The 20,885-nt window shown below is 40.1% G+C and overlaps 3 protein-coding genes across 5 annotated transcripts; 1 reads left to right on the top strand and 2 right to left on the bottom strand.

Moving 5' to 3' along the window:
• Positions 1–65: 65 nt before the first annotated feature.
• phgdh (phosphoglycerate dehydrogenase) lies at positions 66–6,571 on the bottom strand. The gene is made up of 12 exons (XM_008399707.3): positions 6,283–6,571; positions 4,997–5,148; positions 4,851–4,916; positions 4,713–4,767; positions 3,841–3,939; positions 3,615–3,747; positions 3,385–3,533; positions 2,767–2,919; positions 2,165–2,303; positions 1,785–1,918; positions 1,488–1,704; positions 66–433 (listed from the first exon to the last, which is right to left on the bottom strand). The coding sequence occupies exons 1-12, from the start codon at positions 6,418–6,420 to the stop codon at positions 279–281; spliced, it is 1,590 nt and encodes a 529-aa protein (XP_008397929.1). The 5' UTR covers positions 6,421–6,571; the 3' UTR covers positions 66–278.
• Positions 6,572–8,354: 1,783 nt separating this feature from the next.
• Positions 8,355–13,672, top strand: cfap210 (cilia and flagella associated protein 210). Of its 2 annotated transcripts, XM_008399798.3 has the most exons (9): positions 8,397–8,675; positions 10,242–10,438; positions 10,536–10,709; positions 10,793–10,998; positions 11,107–11,263; positions 11,345–11,484; positions 11,855–12,047; positions 12,120–12,284; positions 12,375–13,672. In XM_008399798.3, exons 1-9 carry the CDS (start codon positions 8,624–8,626, stop codon positions 12,726–12,728), a joined length of 1,638 nt encoding a protein of 545 aa, XP_008398020.2. In that variant the 5' UTR covers positions 8,397–8,623; the 3' UTR covers positions 12,729–13,672. The 2 variants fall into 2 exon arrangements, with proteins under 2 accessions (XP_017166204.2, XP_008398020.2); XM_017310715.2 differs by having other exon boundaries at positions 8,355–8,675; positions 11,107–11,484.
• ppig (peptidylprolyl isomerase G (cyclophilin G)) lies at positions 13,230–20,884 on the bottom strand. Of its 2 annotated transcripts, none has more exons than XM_081603142.1 (13): positions 20,764–20,884; positions 19,896–19,969; positions 18,986–19,060; positions 18,776–18,883; positions 16,870–16,914; positions 16,693–16,780; positions 16,540–16,569; positions 16,318–16,457; positions 16,039–16,210; positions 15,770–15,955; positions 15,591–15,681; positions 15,253–15,392; positions 13,230–14,859 (listed from the first exon to the last, which is right to left on the bottom strand). In XM_081603142.1, the coding sequence occupies exons 2-13, from the start codon at positions 19,951–19,953 to the stop codon at positions 13,953–13,955; spliced, it is 2,040 nt and encodes a 679-aa protein (XP_081459268.1). In that variant the 5' UTR covers positions 19,954–19,969; positions 20,764–20,884; the 3' UTR covers positions 13,230–13,952. The 2 variants fall into 2 exon arrangements, with proteins under 2 accessions (XP_081459268.1, XP_081459260.1); XM_081603134.1 differs by lacking the exon at positions 20,764–20,884 and adding an exon at positions 20,523–20,708.
• Position 20,885: the final 1 nt, after the last annotated feature.

The following is a 20,885-nucleotide window of genomic DNA, read 5'->3' as shown; positions in this document are numbered from 1 at the left end:
TTTGTTTAAATTAAACTTTTCGTCCTGGTCTGCGATAAACCCCAGTAAATCATCAGAGTCAACACTTCATGCCAGACGTTTTATTTGGGTTTTACTTCAACAAATTCAATAAACAAAAACACTGGAATGTTATAAAAATAATTTTAAAGGTTAACGCGTGCAACCACTAAACAAGCCGCTAGCTGTAAACACAAACAAAGAAAGGTTATTTATATTCAGCCCTCTTGAGAAGGCTGGGGTTCTTCACAGACTAAATGTTATTCTGGCACAGTTTTTGTTTAAATACTGAGCTGTGCTACATTCTTAACCAAAGGCTTCAAGACGTTGAGATCTTGCAGGAGGGAAGACAGCCCAACGCAATACCACACGTCCCCAGTGTGGTCCACAGGAGCGCTGAAAGACTCGATCCGCACTCCCTCCGAGGCCAACGCTCCTAAACAGAACAATTGGAAAGCAAACGTGGGTGTGAATTTAAGGACCAAAGAACACTGCAATTTAGAAATCATAATTGCGATCTTCAATCCTAATTAAATGTGATGAAAACAGAGGGAGAGAAAACAGCTTGGAGTTTCGTACTGATCTTAACAACACTTGCTCCCAAAACTTCTCTCATTTTGGAGTGAAGAAGTGCAATCCACACAGACGACTAATGCTGTGATTGCAGCCATCGGTGCATCCACATGAATATTTATCCAGTCACTTGGTTTATGTTAAATATTTTTTGTTTAATTGTTAATTTGTAGAAATAATTTTTATAGGTACTGCCATTGCACACTGTAGTATTTATCTTGACACAATTATATCCTTTTCCAGTCAGAAGAAACAGGTTGGCCAATGTTAAAAGATTACTTTAAGTCTAAATCCTTTAGGGGTATGAATAATTTTGAGCTCAACAATCCTTGATTTCAATGCTACTTTTGTTTCTAATGAACAGGCAGAAAAAGGTTCAAATTTCTAAGAATGAGTAGATGTTTTTGCTACAAGATAAAATAAACATAAAATTGAATCTTTCAAAACTCCCCTAAATTGATGCTCAGGTGGTATTCAGCTGCTGCTTGTTCCTAACCTGGCCATTTCCTAGTTTGCCCCCCACTGATCCACTTTTCCTAATTTTTAATTTAGTACGCACTCGCATTCCTGACACTGTCAAAATCTGTGAAAGAGCAGAGTCCAACGAAATGTTTGAAAAACCATCAAAAACCCTAAAGCCTAAAAAATTGGTGGTTTAATTTTTTAGATCGGTCAACAGACAATGCAAAAAAAAGTAGGACAATGATGACTGATAAATTTTGATTGAACTGAAACTTGTTTGGTAACATTTAAACCGATTTTAGACGGTTTTCACTGCGTAACCGGGCAGATTTATGTCTTTACCGCACATTTAATAGTAAGAGTAACCTACAAAGCAACACCTCTTCCAGCACACAACTCTGCATAAGTAACCATGCCACTTTTAAAGTGAATTTTGACTCAGCCTGTCTTCTTACCAGCCACAGAGGGCAGCAGCTGCGGGTCGGCAGAGGCCTGGAGAAACAGCAGATTTCCAGTCAGAGAGACGGGCTGCCTGAAGACGCTGCCGCTCAGCTCCAGCAGGATGGGAACGCCTCCTTGAACCGATCCGCTCGCTTTGTAGCTGCGCCCGTCCGCCACGGCCTCCACCTTACATACTCCTGCCTCCTCAGAAGCACAGTGGCTCTGATTCACCTGAAAGTACAAGCTGTATGAATTGAAAAGTATTTCAGTATTTGCCATGTGGGATTTATTATCATAAGTTAATTTCCTACCGCTATTCCACTCTCCTTGGCGAGGCTCTGGACGTTGATGAGATTAGCACTACATCCAGGTTCATGATTCAGAAGTCCCACAAGTACAGCTGAGGTAAAATACCCCCCACAGGATTTCATGGAGTCCCCTGACCCTGATTTTCAGATAACAGTTTATGATGTTAGGAGAACTTGAAAGCAAGGAATGCCTTTCACCAGATCTCTACCCAAGTGTAAGTATGAGACAATTATGTCCTTTATGTATCAAACACTGTCTTGTTTCATGGTTAGACCACTAGAGGGAGGTAAAAAAAAAAGCCTTTTGCAAGTTTACACTTTCAGGAATTAGTTCGTCTTTTAAGATCACTGTGAAAACAGGCTAGACCAGTTAGTAATTTGACCTTGAGTGATGATGTGAGCATGACTGAACGGTTTCCTAGAGGCATTGCAGGAGTGAAGCACCGCTCCGACAGCTTCTCCGAGTCTGATCAGCTGCTGAGACTCCTGGGAGAACGTGCCGGCTAAAACCTGAGCATTTACCTGCACAAAAAGGACAAAAATGTACCGTTTTAAAAGAAAACGAATTATTATTTTTTTGTTTTATACTTGCATGGGATCATTATTGTAAGATTGATCAAATTCAGGAGCGTTTCCTGAAGGTTGTTTACCAGTTGCATCTGGGTTCAAGCCTAGAAAGGGGAAATGTGTCAGTCGATACTCAGATGCTAAATGTTTCACTTCTGGGGTACGTCAGTGTATTAGGATAGGAACTTCCACACACCCGACAGAACAAAGAGGAAGCTTGTTTGGAAAGGTAAAACGACTGTCCTAAATTTAACAAATGCATGAATATTATTTAGCTTAACAGTATATGAATCATTTAGCCAAAGCGATGCACTGCAGTCCACCTTGCTTTTGTAGGCAAACACATTTTAGTTATGCTTTAAAAAAAAAAGTTAATTGAAATTTTTTTTAAAACATAGGACATTCAAGTGGCGCTTACTGCTCCGACCAGGTTCTTGCAGTTCACCATGTCCACAATCTGCAGGGCGATATCCTCGCCACAGCGGGCCTGAGCCTCCTTGGTGCTGGCTCCAAGGTGAGGGCAGCTGATGACATTGGGATGGTTCACCAGAGAACGGTTCTTAGGCGGCTCCTGCAGCCAACCACCACAGAACAATAAGAACCAAATCAGAGTTTTCAGCCAATTTTAAAACTACACTTTCTTAAAATGTTGACTTTCTGATACTAATTTTTTACTTCATTAACAGCATACAGATAATTTTAGTCTATCATTTCAAATTCTATAGTCTAAATCTGCTCCTTAGTCACATCTTTTCGGGGTTGCTACTGCCTCTAGTGGCATGGGGGTGGTTACACAGCTAATATAATTACATTACCACATCAGAATACCGCAAAGTATTTTGTGTGTCGGCCGGGATGGGATGGGGGGGGGGGATAAGAAGGGTTTGGTGAATGCGCATATGAAACTGTGGGGTTCGGTACCTCAAAAAAGGTTAAGAACCACTGCTCTAAGCATCTCTAGTATAAAAAAAATTGCTTCAGAAACTACAGAGAAACTTTGTCGATTCCAGAGAGACATAAGTGGCTTAGATTTCACCTCAATAAAAACATCGAGTCCAGCTCCTCCACACTGTCCAGACTCCAAAGCTCTGAGAAGAGCCTCTTCATCGATGATACCTCCTCTTGCACAGTTCACAACCTTCACTCCTGTCTTGCACTTTGCAAATGTTTCATCGTTGAGCAGACCTTAAAAATAGAACACAACATGGCATTAGTCTGCATATTGTTGTTGTATACGTCATCCTATATGAGGACAGTGAAGCTCACCAACTGTGGAGGGCATCAGAGGAGTGTGGACAGTGATGTAGTCACACTGTGGCCAGAGCTTCTCCAGAGACATCTGCTCCACCCCCCAGCTCGCCGACACCTCAGGCGGAGTGATCGGATCATAGCCGATCGTCTAGTGTGAAGCAAAAAAAAAAACAAGCTTTGTAATATTTGTATAAGTGTTCTAGTTCCACAAGTCTCATCATGTTTGACTGTCTTGACTCACCCTCATGCCAAATGCTTGCATTCTTGTGGCAACCTCCTTTCCTATTCGTCCCAGCCCGACAATCCCGAGCACTTTGCCGTACAGCTCTGCTCCCATGAACTGTAGAAGTGAAGACAGAGACCCTAAATATGAACAGAGCAGAACCAGCTGTCGCATTTGATTACCGACAACTGAATGAACAATGGAGCCAGCCACGCAACTTAAACTGCCGAACGTCCATTCATCCATCCATCCATCCATCCATCCATCCATCCATTTTCTTCCGCTTATCCGGGGTCGGGTCGCGGGGGCAGCAGCTTCAGAAGGGAGGCCCAGACTTCCCTCTCCCCAGCCACTTCTTCCAGCTCCTCAGGGGAAACCCCAAGGCGGTCCCAGGTTAGCCGAGAGACATAGTCCCTCCAGCGTGTCCTGGGTCTTCCCCGAGGCCTCCTCCCAGTGGGACGTGCCCGGAACACCTCACCAGGGAGGCATCCAGGAGGCATCCTTACCAGATGCCCGAGCCACCTCAACTGGCTCCTCTCGACGTGGAGGAGCAGCGGCTCTACTCTGAGTCCCTCCCGGATGACCGAGGTTCTCACCCTATCTCTAAGGGAGAGCCCAGCCACCCTGATCTTCTCATTTGTGCCCATTTCGGCCGCTTGTATCTGTGATCTCGTCCTTTCGGTCATTACCCAAAGCTCATGACCATAGAGGGTGGGAACGTAGATCGACCGGTAAATCGAGAGCTTCGCTTTTAGACTCAGCTCTCTTTTCACCACGACGGACCGGTACAACGCCCGCTTCACGGCAGACGCTGCCCCAATCCGCCTGTCGACCTCCCGCTGCCGAACGTGCCAAATCTAAACTTGTCGCAGATGGAAATTTCCACGTACCTTTTTGCGATCCCAGTTGCCTTGTTTCATCGACATCGTAGCTTGAGGCACATTTCTAGAGACCATAGAAATGATATTAGACAGATGAATAGATATTAGGCTACTAATGTACATTTATTTTTTATAAAAACCTCTTGCCTTGAGAGGCTCATCAGCAGGGCACAGGTCAGCTCGGCGGCACTGATGGTGTTGCCACTTGGTGTGCTGAAAATGAAATAAAATGGACGGTGGGTTAAACTGCATGGCACAGCACACAGAACATTTGCCTTAAGCTGCACACTTACTTCATGACAATAATGCCCTTTTTGGTGGCAGCATCAACATCCACATTGTCCACACCGGTCCCAGCTCTCCCAATAATTTTGAGATTATCTGCAGCATTTATAACGTCCGCTGTCACCTTGGTCGCAGATCTAACGACAAGGCCATCGTAGTCCTGAAGTGTAAAGCAAAGCACAGAGTTATTGCTGAATTTATGTTGGCAGTCATATAAATAGACTAAATCATGCACATGGAGTTTCAAGCTAATTCCACAAAGAATGCATAATATATCAGCACTGTTGACTATAATAAATTTAAAATTTATATGCAAGGAAAAATTTAGGCCAAAAGGTGGTGCTTTGTTATATAGGTACTTCAAAAGATTAGTTAAGACATTTATTTCCCCCTTTTTTCAGGTAAATCAATTGCTATTACAGACGTTTTATCAAACCAAAAATTATAAAGTAATTTTTTTACATTCAACTAAAGTATTGAGGGTGGATATTACTTAAAAATAATCTGTGCAAGTTCATATTTACCGTATCAATACAAAATGTTGACACTGTGACCTGCAACTGTAAACAAAAAGCTACTTTTTTAACAGTAGTGTAAACACTAATCAACTCAATTCAAATTATAAATTAAATAATCCCAATAGAAAGCTTTACAATAAATGGTTTTTTTTATCCATAAATAACAGTAAAAATTTTACCAATCAACTTGATAAATATCGATACTAATAGAGAGGGTGGCTTAATGGTGTTCATAGCCAACACTTGACCCAAGGATCTAATAGATTATAAGTGTCCCGGGCCTGAACACTGCAGTGCATTCAGGTTTAAAGAGGAAAGTTCACTACTGGGGCATTAATCCACTTTAAATGTTCTTTTAACACTTGGAGTAAATGCCCGTGCACGTTCCGTTCGTCTCGACGTGGATCTGATAACAAGTGCCACTGTAGCATGTGGGAGTGATGGGAACTCAGGGATGAGTTGCATCAGATTCACAATGGCCGGAACAAAGCTGAAGCCACTTTGCACATTTCGATATGGTATTAAAAAAGCGTTTGCCAGCGATACATCCCAGTTAATTATTAAAACAGATTATCTCCGCTTTGTTTTGTTTATTTGGGTGTGTGTGTGTGTGTGTGTGTGTGTGTGTGTGTGTGTGTGTGTGTGTGTGTGTGTGTGTTTTTCCCAAGAAAAGTGCAGCACGTTTTCAGCTGATGCAACTTTTCCTCCGCAAACAGGCAGCAGGATTACGCTTCTTGAAACACCGAGCAAGGAAACTACACGATGGCAACACCAACCTTGATCTCTGCGATTAATTCCTCCTTTTTCATATTCTGCTTTTCAGTGACACGGATGCCGTTTTCCTCCAAGATCGCCCTGCAGCGAGGGTCAACGCTTTCACTGATTAGCACAGTTTTGATGCAGATCGGAGCCATCTTTGGAGGGTTTTTTTTTTTTTTCTCTCTGCCTGCTGGTCGCCGAGGGGCCACTGCTGGATGTGGTAGTGAAATGATGGGCACTGGGGGGAGTTCTGCTCCCTGCTTCTTATTTGGAGTTCTGAATGGCTCTCACTGATTTCCCACGAACCACCCCCCACCCCCCGCCCCCCTTTTTAACTTGGTCCCGCCTCTCGTGCATCTCCTGTTCTGACGTAACCCCACGTGCACACTGGAAACCAGTTCAGAAAAATCCCACTCAATGAAGATTGTGCTTTCATTGCAAGAACATTGCGTATAGATTTAATTGAACTGCATTCCCATCATATTAATCAAGTTTTATAAAACTCGAGCCATAAGGATCACACAAACAGTAAATATTCGGACAGAAAACAGTTTGAAAAATATTCCAAAAATACAATTGCGCATATATGTAGCTAAAAAATTTTTTTTTTCAGATCTGAATTTTGACCAACATTTTGCCTTCACTTTAATTCATGTTCCCCTATACATTTTTTTGTCTTAAATGTTTAAAAGTCTCAAATAATTTGACTCACTTTGAGGGTTGAAGAACTGGATACCTTGTTTGAAGTCATTGACTTTTACTAGGTCACTCAAAAATCTCTATTGGTTTACAGAAAAACTTTGTTTTAAATTTACTGGTGTGGATCGTAGTATTGTTTTAAATTTACTGGTGTGGATCGTAGTACAGTTTTACTTGAAAAAAATTCATAAAATACATAAAATCATAAAATCTTGCCTTATTTTTCCAGGTCATTTGCATACCCAGAACAGCTCATTAAAATCTCCAACACTGTTACTTTAATAACAAGAGAGACTATTGAGAGACTGACTATTCCATTTTTTTTTATTTGTTTATCTTAAATGAACTGTGAGTTAGGTCACAGGAGTCTTAATTCAATAGATGATGTCTGTCGCCTGACTCATTAGGCAGCACATGACAGCTCCCTTATCCTTTTAGTGTTCTATGCCCATCTGTCTCTGTTTGAACTGCAACTGATAATGTTAGTCATCTGGTGTGAACTGCCTTCTTTTTTTTTTGTCAATAAACAGAGAAAAGCTGACAAGTACTTTGATAGGTAATGTCAACGAAGGCTTTTGCGATGGTGGTAAAATTTTCAACAGTTAGTTCAAAAAGCAGGAACAAAAATACAGAAACGCTTAACTTTAATTTTTTGTAACATTGACTCACATTGACTCAACGTATTTTAATATGTCATACTCAGAAATAATGGACAATACCCCTTGAAAGATTATTATTGCATGACTGTTAACGTAAAGACAGCCACCATCCACAGTGCAGGGGCTTACACTCAGAAAAGGTTTGAAAATGGCTAATGCTTAAAGATCTGTAAAAAGAAACAAACAAAAAAAAAAACTAACAAAAAAGAGTCCGCTGTAAAAACTGTAAATAATCAAGTTGGAACAGTGAGAAGGCAAATACTTTTAATCAAAGATTGTTGAATAACATATATTACAGCATTTGTTGCTAAGATAGTCAGGGTTTATGTGATTATCTGAAGTGAGTACAGCCAAGACATCCACTATTTAATGATCCAAGTTTACTACTGGGATTAGTATTAGTATTATCTATCAATATTAATAAAGTTTGGGTCAAGCTTTCAAACCAAAACTGGTCATTTGAAACTTAGCTTAACTGATTTGGATTTGATATCAATGGAAATGTCCAGTAAACTGAATTGAGATGACCTGTTGGGCTACAGTGCTCCCTGTAAACAAACTGAAAATGTTAACCATGTAGTTCAAAGCATGTTATGCAAGAAATGATCAAAAATGTTTACTTAAATATTTATTGCAAAAATAATAGCACGTTAATTATGTGGATGTTTTAATGGCTTTAGTGTTTAATTATAAAACGTATGGCGTTTTTAGCCGTCACACTTCTGCGGACTGTGATTGGTTCTTCGGTTGCCTAGATACAGTTCAACACAAGCCGTGTCGAAGGGTCACCCGAATATTAAGTTTCACCGTGAACAGCTTTTGATTGGTTGTTTAGGTTGGGACGATCTTTGCGATTGGTTGTTAGTAAGGACATAGCTGAATTTATACCCATTCGGCGATGGTCTTTAGTGTCGGTTATTTGTAACGCGAAAGTAATCCTTAACATTTCAGTTTGGGATTTATGATTTAACGAAGTTTAAACCGACTACAGCAACTAGATATGGCGTCAATGGCTCCGTGCGATGGGAGTCGGAGACCATTCAGTAAAAGCGGTGAGAATTAAATAAAATATCCATGGTTTCAAGTTTAATTGGTGTTGAGCTGTTATATGGTGAAATGTTATGTCTCAATAGACATTATGTTACCCAAATCTAGTGAGCTAAGTCTTATTTACGTTGCAGTTATGTGTCTCAGCAAAGGGAAACCTAAAATCTTCTATTTTTAATGAAATCCTGATTTGTTATTCTGTAAATGTTTGCAGTTATTAGACTTCTAAGGGTACACTAGAACAGTTTATTTATTTACCAATTTGTTTGCTAAAGTAGTACAACTGCATTTATTTTCTACAGTGCCTTTGAACAATACTAACTTTTCAGTTTTTCTGCACATTACATCACATGTTCCAATACATTTGATTTGGATTTTGTTTTTGTTTTTTTTTATAGCAGACAACAAAACCTGAGAATTATGGTTTTGAAGATTTTTTTACAAGTCAAATTCGGTATTTCTATTCACCACCTTTTAATCAGACACCCTTCTATATTGTACTGTGATCTCAAAGTAAATACAGTTGTTTTGTGATGGTTTCAGAGGCTTTTTGGAGTAATTTTGTATATTAAGTTCATCATGAAGACCAAGGGACATACCAGACTGGATAAAGTTTTAGAGAGGTTTAAAACTGATGAGTTAGGTTGAAAAACAACAATTCATCATGTCAATCGACCCATCATTTGCATCATTTCCATCATTTGCTGATGGACAAGGTAAGCATTAAGCAAAGAAAGGACCATGATTACACTGCAGGAATTGCAGAAATACACAGTTCAGAAGGGCAGAACAGCTACTACTAGTTATACACCTCAGGGTTAGGTTATAAAGTAATATTCCATACTTAAAACCTCTCACTTTGTCACCATTCATCTGAAAATGCATAGAGTATGACAGACAGAACTAGGCAAGGAGAGCATTAATCAGAGAAGCAGCGATGCCTTCTATCAGTGGTCCACTGGTCAAAGTGCATGGAAAAGTAAATTACAGGTGAGTCCTGTAAGAAGCCTTGTTAGAGACGGGAAAAGACCTTGAGACTGGTGCCGAGGTCCACCTTCCAGCAGGACGACGACCCTGTAATCATGACCGCACATGATCAACGTCAACAGAAAATACGTCCAATAATGTGTTCAATAATTGTCCAGCATTCTGGGGGCTTTGAAAGGCATTTGTTTTCTTCAAACTTTACAGACAATCACATAAAATGCCAATAGAAAACATCAAGGTTTTTGGTTGTAATGTTACAAAATGTGAAAAGTTTCAAGGGGTTTTTACAAAGCCCTGTATTCGGCATGATGCGTTGTGTTTTTATATTTGCAGCCCTTTGTCTAGTACATTACATTCTGGGTCAATTTGCCCCTTGGAGTAGAGGGTTTAGAAAAGCAAACAAAGGGGGTTACCATGGCAAAGTGCAAACACTCAGAGTAGAAACCTGAGTTGTTCCACTATCCATGATCTGACTTAAAACTGTTTTGCAGTAAAAGACAAAAGATGAAAATTACTAATAAAATGTTAGAAACTGGCTCTGTTTTTCTTTTTTTTTCTGTCATTATTTGCACTTTTTCAACCAGGAAAGAAAGACAAAGTATTCCAGCCTCCAGATCTCAGACAAATCACCATCCTAAGGAAAACTGGCTGGCACAGGATTCAAGATGAAATGAATGGGGTCGATAAAGAAAAGGAGCGTCTTAGAGAGGCAGCCAAACACAGGGAAGCCCTGCACCTGCAGTCAAAGGAAGTTGTTAAGCTGTGGCCTGATACCATTGCTGTAAGACTCAGTGTACAAATCTGACATGGGTGTTGCTGTTTCTTAAAGATCTAAACATGAAATGTGAATTAAACTGTACATCTGCATTTGTTTTCAGGGTAAAAGGCAGAAAAGGCTGGAGGCTAAGAAGATCCGAGAGGAGATGGAGGAGGAAAAGAGGAAAGAAATGGCTGCAGAGGAAGCCAGATACAGGGAAGAAGAGCAAAAAGAGGCCTTGACCAAAGCCAGAACTCAGCTGTATTATCAAAACGACCGGGTGAAAGGATTAAACGTCAGTGCGAGCATCACAGTTCAGCACCGTAGATATTACATCTAATTAGATCTGTGACAAACTCAATGTTGCTACCTCCACAGCGCGCACTCCTGCACACAGAGGTGCTGAAGGAGAGGGAGGCTCAGACAGAGCTCAAGCAAAGGATGAAAAGTGCCGCTAAAGACATGGATAAAAAGTTCCTGGAAATAATGACAACCAGAAACGGAGAAGCCCTGAGGAAAGAGCAGGAAAAGGCTGTGCAAAAGAAGCTTGAGAGACAGACAGTAGCAGAAGACCTGAAGAACCAGTAAGACCAAATCCATCCCTGCAGCCGCACCACTTCCCCTCATGTTTAGTTGGACATCTTAGTATTGAAAAATAAAAAATAAAAATCAGAAATATGTATCATTTTTAGGATAAAGGCCAATGAGTTTGCACGGGAGCAACAGAAGCTGGAAATCAAGAAGGACGCTGAGGAAATCCAGCAACTTCAAGAGCGTCATCAGAGGGAGCAAAGAATGGAGTCGGAGCGGCAAGCAGACCAGAAGAGGAACCTCATGAACGCTCACATGGTCGATCATAAAAGACAAGACTATTCATTCTTTGCGTCCAGATTTTACAGTCTGTTTATGTGTACGTTTTGTGTCCCTCAGGATCATCTCAATAACAGGGCACTAAGAAAAGAGCAAGAGGCGCAAAAGCAGAAGGCTGAACAGGAGCAGATGAAGCTCTTCATTTCAACCAAGGAACAAATGACAAAGCTACGGAAACAAAGAGAGAAAGAGCTATTTAGGTCCTGCAAAACATTAGATACAGTTGGATTTATTTATTACTGAAACGTTTACATATTTTTGCTATTCGATTTAAATAGTTGAACCCACGTATTCATTGCAGAGTGTGATCCGTTTCAAGTCTTTATTTTGATCAATTTAAGTGATTTTGCATCCAATGACAACATATGACCAGTAATACGTAACAGCCATCAGATGGGCTACATAATCATGTGGAAGACTGCTTGAGTAGTTGTGCAGTAGAAAATTACTGATACCAAAATAATTTCTAATGGAAAGTTGAGTGGAAGGAAAAAGTGTGGTGGAAAGATGCACTCGTAGATCATCTGCTTTGATTTTTCATTTGAGTCTTTCTTTTTTTTTTTCCTTCAGTGAAGTTCAGCAGCGCAGAGAGAGGATTTTGAACAAGCTGACAGCCACGCAGCAGGAGCAGGCTACAAACGAGGAGCAGAGGATCGCTAAAGCTCTGGCTGAGTGGGATGCAAGACAGGCGCAGCTGCAGCTGGAGGAGGAGCGGAAGAAGTCCGAGACGTTGAAGTCGATAGCTGCACACAGGGAGCTTTTGGTAATGCAGCATCATTCATAATACTTGACACAACGGTTATAGCAACTTTCTAAATACAAATTGTTTTATCAGAAAAAGGAAAAGGAGCACTTGGATAAAATTGCAGAGCAGGAAACCCGAGATGCTCTGCAGGCAAAGAGAGAAGCCGACGAAATATACGCCAAGAAGCAACAACTGAAGGCCGAGAAAATGAGAGAAGAACAAAGAAAATTGCACGACTTCAATGTCGCACAGACGGTAACAGCTGAAAAACTCTCACCACTACCCGCTTCAGCGTTTTTGATTGTTGACGTCTGAACGTGAAACCTGGCTCTCTCCTAAACGCAGGCAGAAAGAAGCGCCAGACTTCAGCAGATGAGAGTGGAGGAACGAGAGTTCGAAGCGACGAACGCAAAGCTCAGCGCTGAGGAGGAACTCAGGTTTCAGCAGTATTCACAGCACATCATCAAGTCAGCAGCAGAGGCCAAGAGAAATGTGATTCCACTTTACAAAGCCACGAGAGAAGGAGCGGGAGGTGGGCACGGCCCCGTTTTCAGCGGCGTCAGGCCGAGCTACCTCGTCCAGGACAGCACTGGGGCTCAGATGCCCAGATACGTGTCCATCACCACAGAAAGCATCAGAAAGCTTAACGAGGCTGGAGACATTCACGAGGCGAAGAAGAGACTGGGCTTCACCTGGTGACACTTTTTTTTTTTTTAAGAGTTTGTCACCTTAAAACTAGAGCTGCAACTATTATTTTAGTGATCAATTATGTTGTTATTCTATAATCAGATAAAGTGTGTTGATTTGCAATTATCCGTCACAGGTCAAACGTCGGTACAGCAGGGCTCACTTCTTTTAGGGTGCACATTTGCTTCATTGTATAATTGAATACTGCTTGGTCTCAAACTGAGCCGTTTTCAAACAAAAATCGGGAAAGATTTTAGGCAAAAAGTCTAAATCTGGGATGTTTAGTCTTGAATTTATTAGTTTTCCATTTCCTAATATGGAAAATATTTGCATTAGTAGATTTTATCCTTTGTATCGGTATTTGAATGTTGTCCATTTCTCCAACAAACTGTTAACTTGTCCATTTCCTTGTTCGATATTTAAAGTTTCCCTGACCAGTGTTCAGCAGGTCAACATTGTGCAGATAAGCAGTTTCATCATCAAAGTCATCAGCAAGACACAGTCTCAGCCAGGTGACATCTTCAAGTTTAGGTTTTTATTATTGTCATTTTGATTTGAAGTGATGTTTTGGACTCTTACAGTATATAAAAAACAAAGAAACCAAGCTTTATAATTTAATCAGAACTCCCACATTTTCTTCCAAGAAAGAATATTGTACATTTTTTAAAATTCTAAATAAAGATGACAGAATTACAGTAAAGGTTTGGCAGAGTTAAAAAAAAAAGAAAAAAAAAAAAGAAACACGTATTTCATCTAAATAAATCAAACAGGATGCAAGATAATAATCTTTTCCAGGTCTTTTGCTTAGTAAAAATGGAGAGAAGTTGCAGTAAAATATTGTTTTTATTTTTAACTAAACAGACTGACAGCAAGGTTTCTGCAAAACTAATATAAAATGAATCAAATCTGTGTGAGCTGTTGTGGTCATGTGAGATTAAAATATTATTGGGTACTTGCTTCTTGTGTTCACATTAAACGTCAGTTCCAGATCATTGTGTTTCTGCCAGCCTTACAGATTCCTCTAACCAGCTCCATGATTAAAACGACTCTCTTTCAGGTCCAGCTAGAGTTCGCACGAAGCAGCAGTTTGTAGTTACACATTTGAGAAGGTGTTAAGTTAGTTTCTTCCTCTTTATTTGATGTCTGCTCTAGTTTATATAAAACTGGAGATCTGAACAGAGGACTAATTATGTTTATCTGCAGATGGAACTAGCTTGTTAATTAAAAGCAAAGTGATCAGTCGCTGTCGGAGCTGGAACTAGAGCTTGACCGACTTTTCTTGCGATCTCTTCTATCTTTGCCTTTTGTACTATCCGGGCTTCTCTTGTCTCTGGATTTCTTTCTCTTTGAAGAGTCGGGACTTTTTCGGCTCTTCCTTTTTTCTGCTCTATCACTGTCAGAGCTGCTGCTGCTGCTACTGCTGCTGCTACGTCGCCTCCTCCGATTGGTAGAGTCCCTGCTTCTGTCATTTCTTTGAGAAGATCGATCTCTGCTGCGGTCTCTCCTACGGCTTCGGCTCCTGGAGCGCCTGCCTCTGTCTCTGGCCTTACTCCTGTCTGAACTTCTGGAGCGCCTGTCCTTCTCCCTGGATGTTCCTCTTCTCCGTTTCTCCCTCTCCTTACTCCTGCTTCTTTTTCTGGCCCTTTCCTTATCCGTTTTTTCGTCTTTATCTTTGTCTCTGTTTCTGCTGCTGGATCTTTCCTTGCTTGCTGATTTTGCCTTCGTTTTCTCCTGATCCTTTTCTTTACCCTCTTCTTTATGCTTCGTATCAGATTCCTTGCCTTTACTTCTATCTTTACTCTGATCTGCCTCTGAGTCTTTTTCTTTTTTATGTCCTTCTTTGCTCCTTGAGCGCCCTCTTCTGTCACTACTTTTATGCTTATTGGCCTTCTCTCTGCTTTTTGACCTTCTACTCTTTTCTCTGCTTCCACTGCGACTGCGAGACTTTTCTTTTTTCTTCGCTTTGTGCTTGCTGTGATGCTCATCCTTCTCTGCAGTACTACCTTCTTTGCTTTTAGACCTGTGAGACCGAGTTTTCTTTTCCTTTTTGCCCTCGGCCGTGTGTTCATCTTTTGTGTTGGATGTCCTTCTCTCTCGTTTTGGAGCGTTAGCTTCTTCATCTTTAGCATCAATCAAGTCACTTCTGTAATAAACAAATAGAAAACAATAAGTGAGGTAATGGACAACTACTCTTAGGTAACAATTTGATATGTAACCCAAAATTATATCTTAAGTTTTTAGAAAGATTTCTGAATAATATTGTCCATTCCTGATTGGTCTGAAAATATTGAATAGCCAAGATGATCTTAGCTCATCAATATTGTTAATTTTACCTATGAAGGGCCAAAATGTGTTGATTGTACATGTCAAATAAACAAAATGTATCTAGTTTGTTTCAATTCATAAAATACATACCTTTTAATGATGAAATCTTTTATTAAAATTGGAATTCAGTACGTTAAAAGCTATAGCTGTCCCTGCAACCTTGCACCACCTTTGTGAAACTCCACTTGTTCATAAAGTGAACCGTTCTTACTTGTCCCCTTTAATCCATCGCTCTCTGGTGACTGCCCTCATCCTCTGACGCTGCATTTCCTGGCGCCAGTGTGGAGGAGTTTCGCTACGCCGGTATCGATCTCTAGATCTTGAACGAGAACGTGATGGAGTTCGGTACCTCTGTTGGGAGAAATAAAATGAAGATTTTTATTGTCATTAAACTGGAACTGCTTATGAGCCAAGTATATACAATTTAAATGTTAAAAAAAATAATACAAAAAGTACAAGGAAATCTGAATAATGATGCATTATAATTAAAATCAAAGAAATGATTTTACAGAAAGCAGAAATGTTTTAGCTGCGCTCTTCGCATCTTACCCTCGGTCCCCTCCCTTTTATCTTCCTTCCTGATCGAGTGGTAACCTGAAATCGCCTCTGATATGGTGACTGAGAATTATATAAGCCAGCGCTGCAAATGAAGAAAAACAAGATGGTCTAGCAAACACAGTACCATTACTTCAGGTTTTCCTTTCTTGCTCAGCTTATGGAACACTAACTTCTGTCTGGATCTGTCCTCTTTTTTCCTCGGGTCCTTTTCGTCCTCCTTGTTTGGATTCTCGGCTGGTGGAGGACTTCTCCTCATGAGGAACCGGTTCTCTGGGATGGGAGGGATTTCTTCAGGCCGTACAGTGGAGGTCACCTCGTCTTCTTGTTCTTTCTCTTCAGCAGTTTCCTCAACAGACCTAGAAAAAGAAAAATCCTGTTTCAGAAAATGCTTTTTTAAAATCAACATTAAAGTCAGAAGTCATGCAAAAATATGATGTACTTTTTCTTTTCCTTCTTTTGCTTCTTTTTTAGCTTTTTCTCCTTCTTTCGCTTCTTGGATTCTTTTTCAGATTCTTCTGAACCCGAGGAAGAATCCGAGGAGCTTTCAGAATCAGATGAGCCACCGCTGGAGCTGGACGAGGCTTTCTCTCTCTTTTTATCGGCTTTCTTTCCTTTAAAAGAAAAAAAAAAAAGAAAAAATACCCCAAAAAACCCCATCAAAATCAGTTTTAGGACGTTTATACCAGTTTTTTATGAAAACCCAGCGATCCAAACAAACCCTTTGATTTCGGGATGAGCTCTCCGCAGTTCAGAATTTTCACTTCAGCGTACGGGCGGCTGTTAGGATCCGTTTTCTGGTTCTCCATTGTTTGAACGACTTCTTGGCCAGAAATGACATGGCCAAAAACCACATGGACACTAAAAACAGACGAGCCAAGTCAAATTTTATGTCGATAGCACAATCAGTTTGTGTTTAGAAATAAAATCAAGTGCTTCTTACCCATCCAAATGAGGTGCGGGTTTTGTTGTTCTGAAGAGTCAGAGCCGGTCAGTGAAGAGAAACGCCAATGAATGTGTAAACTTGTTCGATAAGTACTACCAAAAAATAAAACTGACATTATTTATATATATAAAAAAATAAAAAGCCACTTACATGAAAAACTGTGACCCATTTGTATCTTTGCCCCGATTGGCCATAGACAGCAGATAATCTTTGTTGTGTTTAACAGCAAAGCTTTCGTCTAGAGGGGAAAGGAGAGGATTGTTCGGCCATCTTGAAGCCAACAGTGCGTTTGATAACATCTCACAGCTCTGATGGTGGCTTCTTTACCTTCAAAAAAGCCTCCATAGATGGATTCACCTCCTCTTCCATTTCCTGTGGTGAAGAAAAATAAAGTACAATCAGATGCTAGTTGCTCACAATTCATTAGAAAATATGTTTTTCTTATGTTCTGAAATAAAGGTATATTTTACCACTTATTTTTACCCTGGTTATTTCTTCTCTGAGACCATTTATGTATACCAATGTTCACTGAAATAAGCAACAATTTTAATTCAAAATCCCTTCTTGGTGCTAAATTATTGACAAAGTAGACATATGAGCTCAATAAGAAAGAATAGGGTTAATTGCGTTAATGTGCTAAAATCTATGTAATTAATTAATCAATCGACACCAACGTGTTAAAAGTCCCATTCCTAGATGTTATTATTGTTCTGTAGAGAACAGAGAAAAAGAAATATTTCCAGAACCAAATTACATTTTTCCATACTTTTCCAGACCAGGAGTATGCGTAAATAAATTTAGATACTATTCCAGTCTTTGTAAGCACGTGTATTTACAAAGTTGTTTCCACAAATTAACTCAGGGTAATAATTAGAGGTGTGCCGATCGATCGGCCACCGATCATAATCGGCCGATTGCCGTGAAAAAGTGTATGATCGGTGATCACGGTCTCTTGTTGCCGATCACACAAACCGATCACCTGCATCTCATTTCGCAGCCTGCCTGTGAAGCTGGTCTCCTCTTTCCTTCACACTGCGCAAACGCGCAGAAACAAACCCTAAGTGATGTGGAACTATAACGCACTGAGTGAATGGGGACGTTTGCATGTTGCGGCGGAAAATTGAAGCACGTCAAAATGCATCAACACAACGAATCTAATATGGCATCAAATCATTGCCATACTTGACGGAGTTTGGCTACATCGAGGCTCACTGCAGTAAAAAAGATATGGAGAATCAGATAGCAGGTAAAGCAGCGCACAGCTACAAACACTCACCCGGATTATTAGCATGATGGTCAGAAAGCTAAACAAATAACCCGCAAAATTATTTAAGTCTTCGAGCTGCAATGTAAGACGCTGGTTCTGCTCTCGCTGTTGAACCGCTGCTACGCGCTACAGGTAGCAATATTTCACAGACGGAGCGCCGCTTCTGCTCCACCTGGTAGTGACTCTCAAACTGAACCTCTGTTTAAAGCTGCAGCATCTAACCTAAAAAAATACATTTTACATACGTATTAAAACTTTCGCTGTCCTCACGAGACAGATAATCTCTGAAAAAATAATCGATCTCCTCCCTGTTCTGCATAATTACTCCGCTCAGTCAGAAACAGCCAATCAGAACTAGCAGTAATCAACTAGCCGCCATGCTATCAGGAAGTTTTCATTCAGTAACTCTGGATTGTTTATTGTAATGGATCCTGTATTTGCCTTTGAATATTAAGTTTTATACTTGAATTTTTTGGCAATGTTGAGAGGTTTTATTTTGACTCTTTGCATTATTTAATCTCTTCAGACCCTTTATATGTTTTCAGTCTGTTAAAGATAGTATAGCTATCGAGCAGTATAATTTGCACAATGGCCTTTTTTTCTTGGAAAAAGTTATTAAAAACAAATTGTTGTCTAAATTAAGGTGAATTCATGGTTCCTTTTTCCACATAATTAACCGGTAGTGCTTTTGATTAAAAAAAATAATAATTATGTGATCGGTATCGGTGATCGGCCCTCATGGGTGATCGGAATTGGTATCGGCAGGAAAAAACCTGATCGGCACATCTCTAGTAATAATGAATTGGTTTTATTTATTCTATTTTACATGTTAATGTAAAAATTAACAGTTTTACATAAAGTGCAGTGACAGGAAGAAAACTGTCAGTATGGGTCTATGTTGACATTATACATGAAGCTCAAACCATTCTGCACCAAGTATTAAACTCACAGCCTTTTATATCTCACCTTCGCTGAAGTCTCCTCCTTGAATCATGAAGTCTTTCACAATGCGATGGAAAAGGCATCCTTTGTAGTGCAGGGGCTTCTGAGTTCCTTTGCCCATGCCTTTCTCGCCTAAATGAAATAACAGTCCATTGTCATAACTGATCTGTAACATGAAGATGATCAATTCGTAGAAAGAAGAAGAAAAAAAAAAGAATGTGGAGAAGTCTTCACCTGTGCAGAGGCATCTGAAGTTTTCACAGGTTTTGGGGCAGATGTCTGAAAATAACTCCACCACTATTCTGCCAACTGTGGAGAAGAATCAATAAGTTAGAAGTGAGTCAGGATTGAATACCTAGCTTTCACTGTTTTTGGGAGACATATTTAATAAAAATAGTTAAGACTAATTGTAAAGTTTTAATAATTTGAAGTTTTAAATATTGAAAAAAAAAATCTGATTTTTCTCCCAGTCAATCCACCAACAACAACCATGTTTTGGACTCATTAAACATAAAGCCTAATGAACAGTAGGTGGAAAAGTAAAGTTACAGGGAGCAGAAGTAAAAGTAAAGGACTTCTGATCATTCAAGGACTGATGATAATTCAACAGTCCAGAGCAGCAGAGAGTGTGTAAAATAGGTGAAAAAGTGTGTGCAAGCAGGTTGGAGTGGGTGACGAAAAGTGGTTGGAGTGATGAAAGGGTATCGGCAAGAATGAAAGGAGAGTTGTACAAGACAGCAGCGAGACCAGTGATGATGTATGGTTTAGAATCAGAGCCAATGGGGAAGAAGACAGGAGGCTGAACTGGAGGTTGCAAAGTTAAAGATCTTGAGGTTGTATGACAAGGATGGACAGAATCGGACAGTATATCAGAGAGACAGCAACCTTCAGATGTTTTGGAGATAAAGATGGACAAAAGGATACCGAGTTTGGAACCACAAGGCAGGTGGGTGAGAGGAAGACCAAACAGGAGATTAAGAAAACATGAGGTTAGATGTAGTGTGGGTGGAGGATGCAGAGGATATGAATAAATGGAGAAGGGAAAAGGTTGAAGATGTATCTTTCCATGTAAAAGGACAATCGTGTAATTCCAACACCTAATGTTTATTTAAAAATAAAAAAATACCTTCTACATTCCTCTCACCTAGAACATTACTGATCCCGACGTCAAAGAAGCAGCGAGGTCGAACCTTGATCCCCATAGTTTCTCCCAAACACCTGCAGTTGAACCAAACAAATGAAATTACAAGATGAGCTTAAATTTATGTCTGAGCTCTTTATATTAAACGCAGAGAGAACGCACGCCAATTCCTTAAAATTTCGCAAAAAAAACAAACAAACAAAAAAAAAACTATTGAGTGCTGAAAGCCTACGCTGTAACATATGGATTAAGATATAATTTTTTGAAACATTTGAAATTAAATCGTTTCTACATCTCTTTATGACTAGCTGGTTAGCTTTAGCAACATAGCGCTTTGGATCTTTAGAAATGTTGGAGCAGTTTCGTGGATACTTGAATAGAGAGATTGAATATTCCATTAATTTCCGTTTATCTACTGGTTAGGTCTGCGGAGTGCATAGCAGAATCACACTGACACACGATCTCCCATGTAGGCCCCGTTGTTAGCATTAGCCAAAAAAAAAACTCGCCTAATGTCTGCAGCAGCCATACACGCACACAGAAGAGGTTTGACAACTTCATGGGAGCTTTTCGGTTTCACTACTTCAGAAAAACAGACAAGTATAGGTAGATAATGTAACAATACTTAACCTGGAAAAACTAAAATTTCAGTCCATACAGCGAGAAGTTCTTACAAGCGACGAAAAGCGTATTTTCATTCAGAGTTGAGCTCACTGTTTTCTAAAGATGGCGCGGCAGGAACGTCAACTGGTGTCTGCCTAGAGTGGCGAGCCAGAGAACGCTTGGGGGAATAGTATGCCCTGAAATTTGCCTAACAGGAAAAATATTCCCAACGAAGCAAAACCGTTCTCTCAAAATAAAGCGTACAAACCTTTTACAAGCATCACATTGTCTGATTTACGTTATTAGAACCACGAGGCAAGAGCTACGAAAGCAACTTAATTAAGCATTTGAACAATGGTTACCACCAAGTACAAGCACTTGTGCCTGAAA

The sequence above is a fragment of the Poecilia reticulata genome, chromosome 2, assembly GCF_904066995.2.
Source record: "Poecilia reticulata chromosome 2, P_reticulata-male-v2, whole genome shotgun sequence".
In the NCBI taxonomy this organism is placed as follows: domain Eukaryota; kingdom Metazoa; phylum Chordata; class Actinopteri; order Cyprinodontiformes; family Poeciliidae; genus Poecilia; species Poecilia reticulata.
The sequence above is the reverse complement of the archived record's forward strand: the minus strand, read 5'-3'. Positions and strand labels throughout refer to the sequence as shown.

Excerpts from the sequence above, each read along its gene's own strand:
- cfap210 (XM_017310715.2), top strand. The coding sequence starts at position 8,624 with ATGGCGTCAATGGCTCCGTGCGATGGGAGTCGGAGACCATTCAGTAAA. Across the intron at positions 10,710-10,792 it reads ACCGGGTGAAAGGATTAAAC|CGCGCACTCCTGCACACAGA; the intron begins GTCAGTGCGAGC and ends CTACCTCCACAG. Across the intron at positions 12,048-12,119 it reads CTGCACACAGGGAGCTTTTG|AAAAAGGAAAAGGAGCACTT; the intron begins GTAATGCAGCAT and ends TTGTTTTATCAG.
- phgdh (XM_008399707.3), bottom strand. The coding sequence starts at position 6,420 with ATGGCTCCGATCTGCATCAAAACTGTGCTAATCAGTGAAAGCGTTGAC. Across the intron at positions 1,705-1,784 it reads CCAAGGAGAGTGGAATAGCG|GTGAATCAGAGCCACTGTGC; the intron begins GTAGGAAATTAA and ends TTGTACTTTCAG. Across the intron at positions 434-1,487 it reads GCTGCTGCCCTCTGTGGCTG|GAGCGTTGGCCTCGGAGGGA; the intron begins GTAAGAAGACAG and ends TGTTCTGTTTAG.
- ppig (XM_081603142.1), bottom strand. The coding sequence starts at position 19,953 with ATGGGGATCAAGGTTCGACCTCGCTGCTTCTTTGACGTCGGGATCAGT. Across the intron at positions 16,570-16,692 it reads AATGGGTCACAGTTTTTCAT|AACAACAAAACCCGCACCTC; the intron begins GTAAGTGGCTTT and ends CTGACTCTTCAG. Across the intron at positions 15,956-16,038 it reads CAAAAGAAGGAAAAGAAAAA|GTCTGTTGAGGAAACTGCTG; the intron begins GTACATCATATT and ends TTCTTTTTCTAG.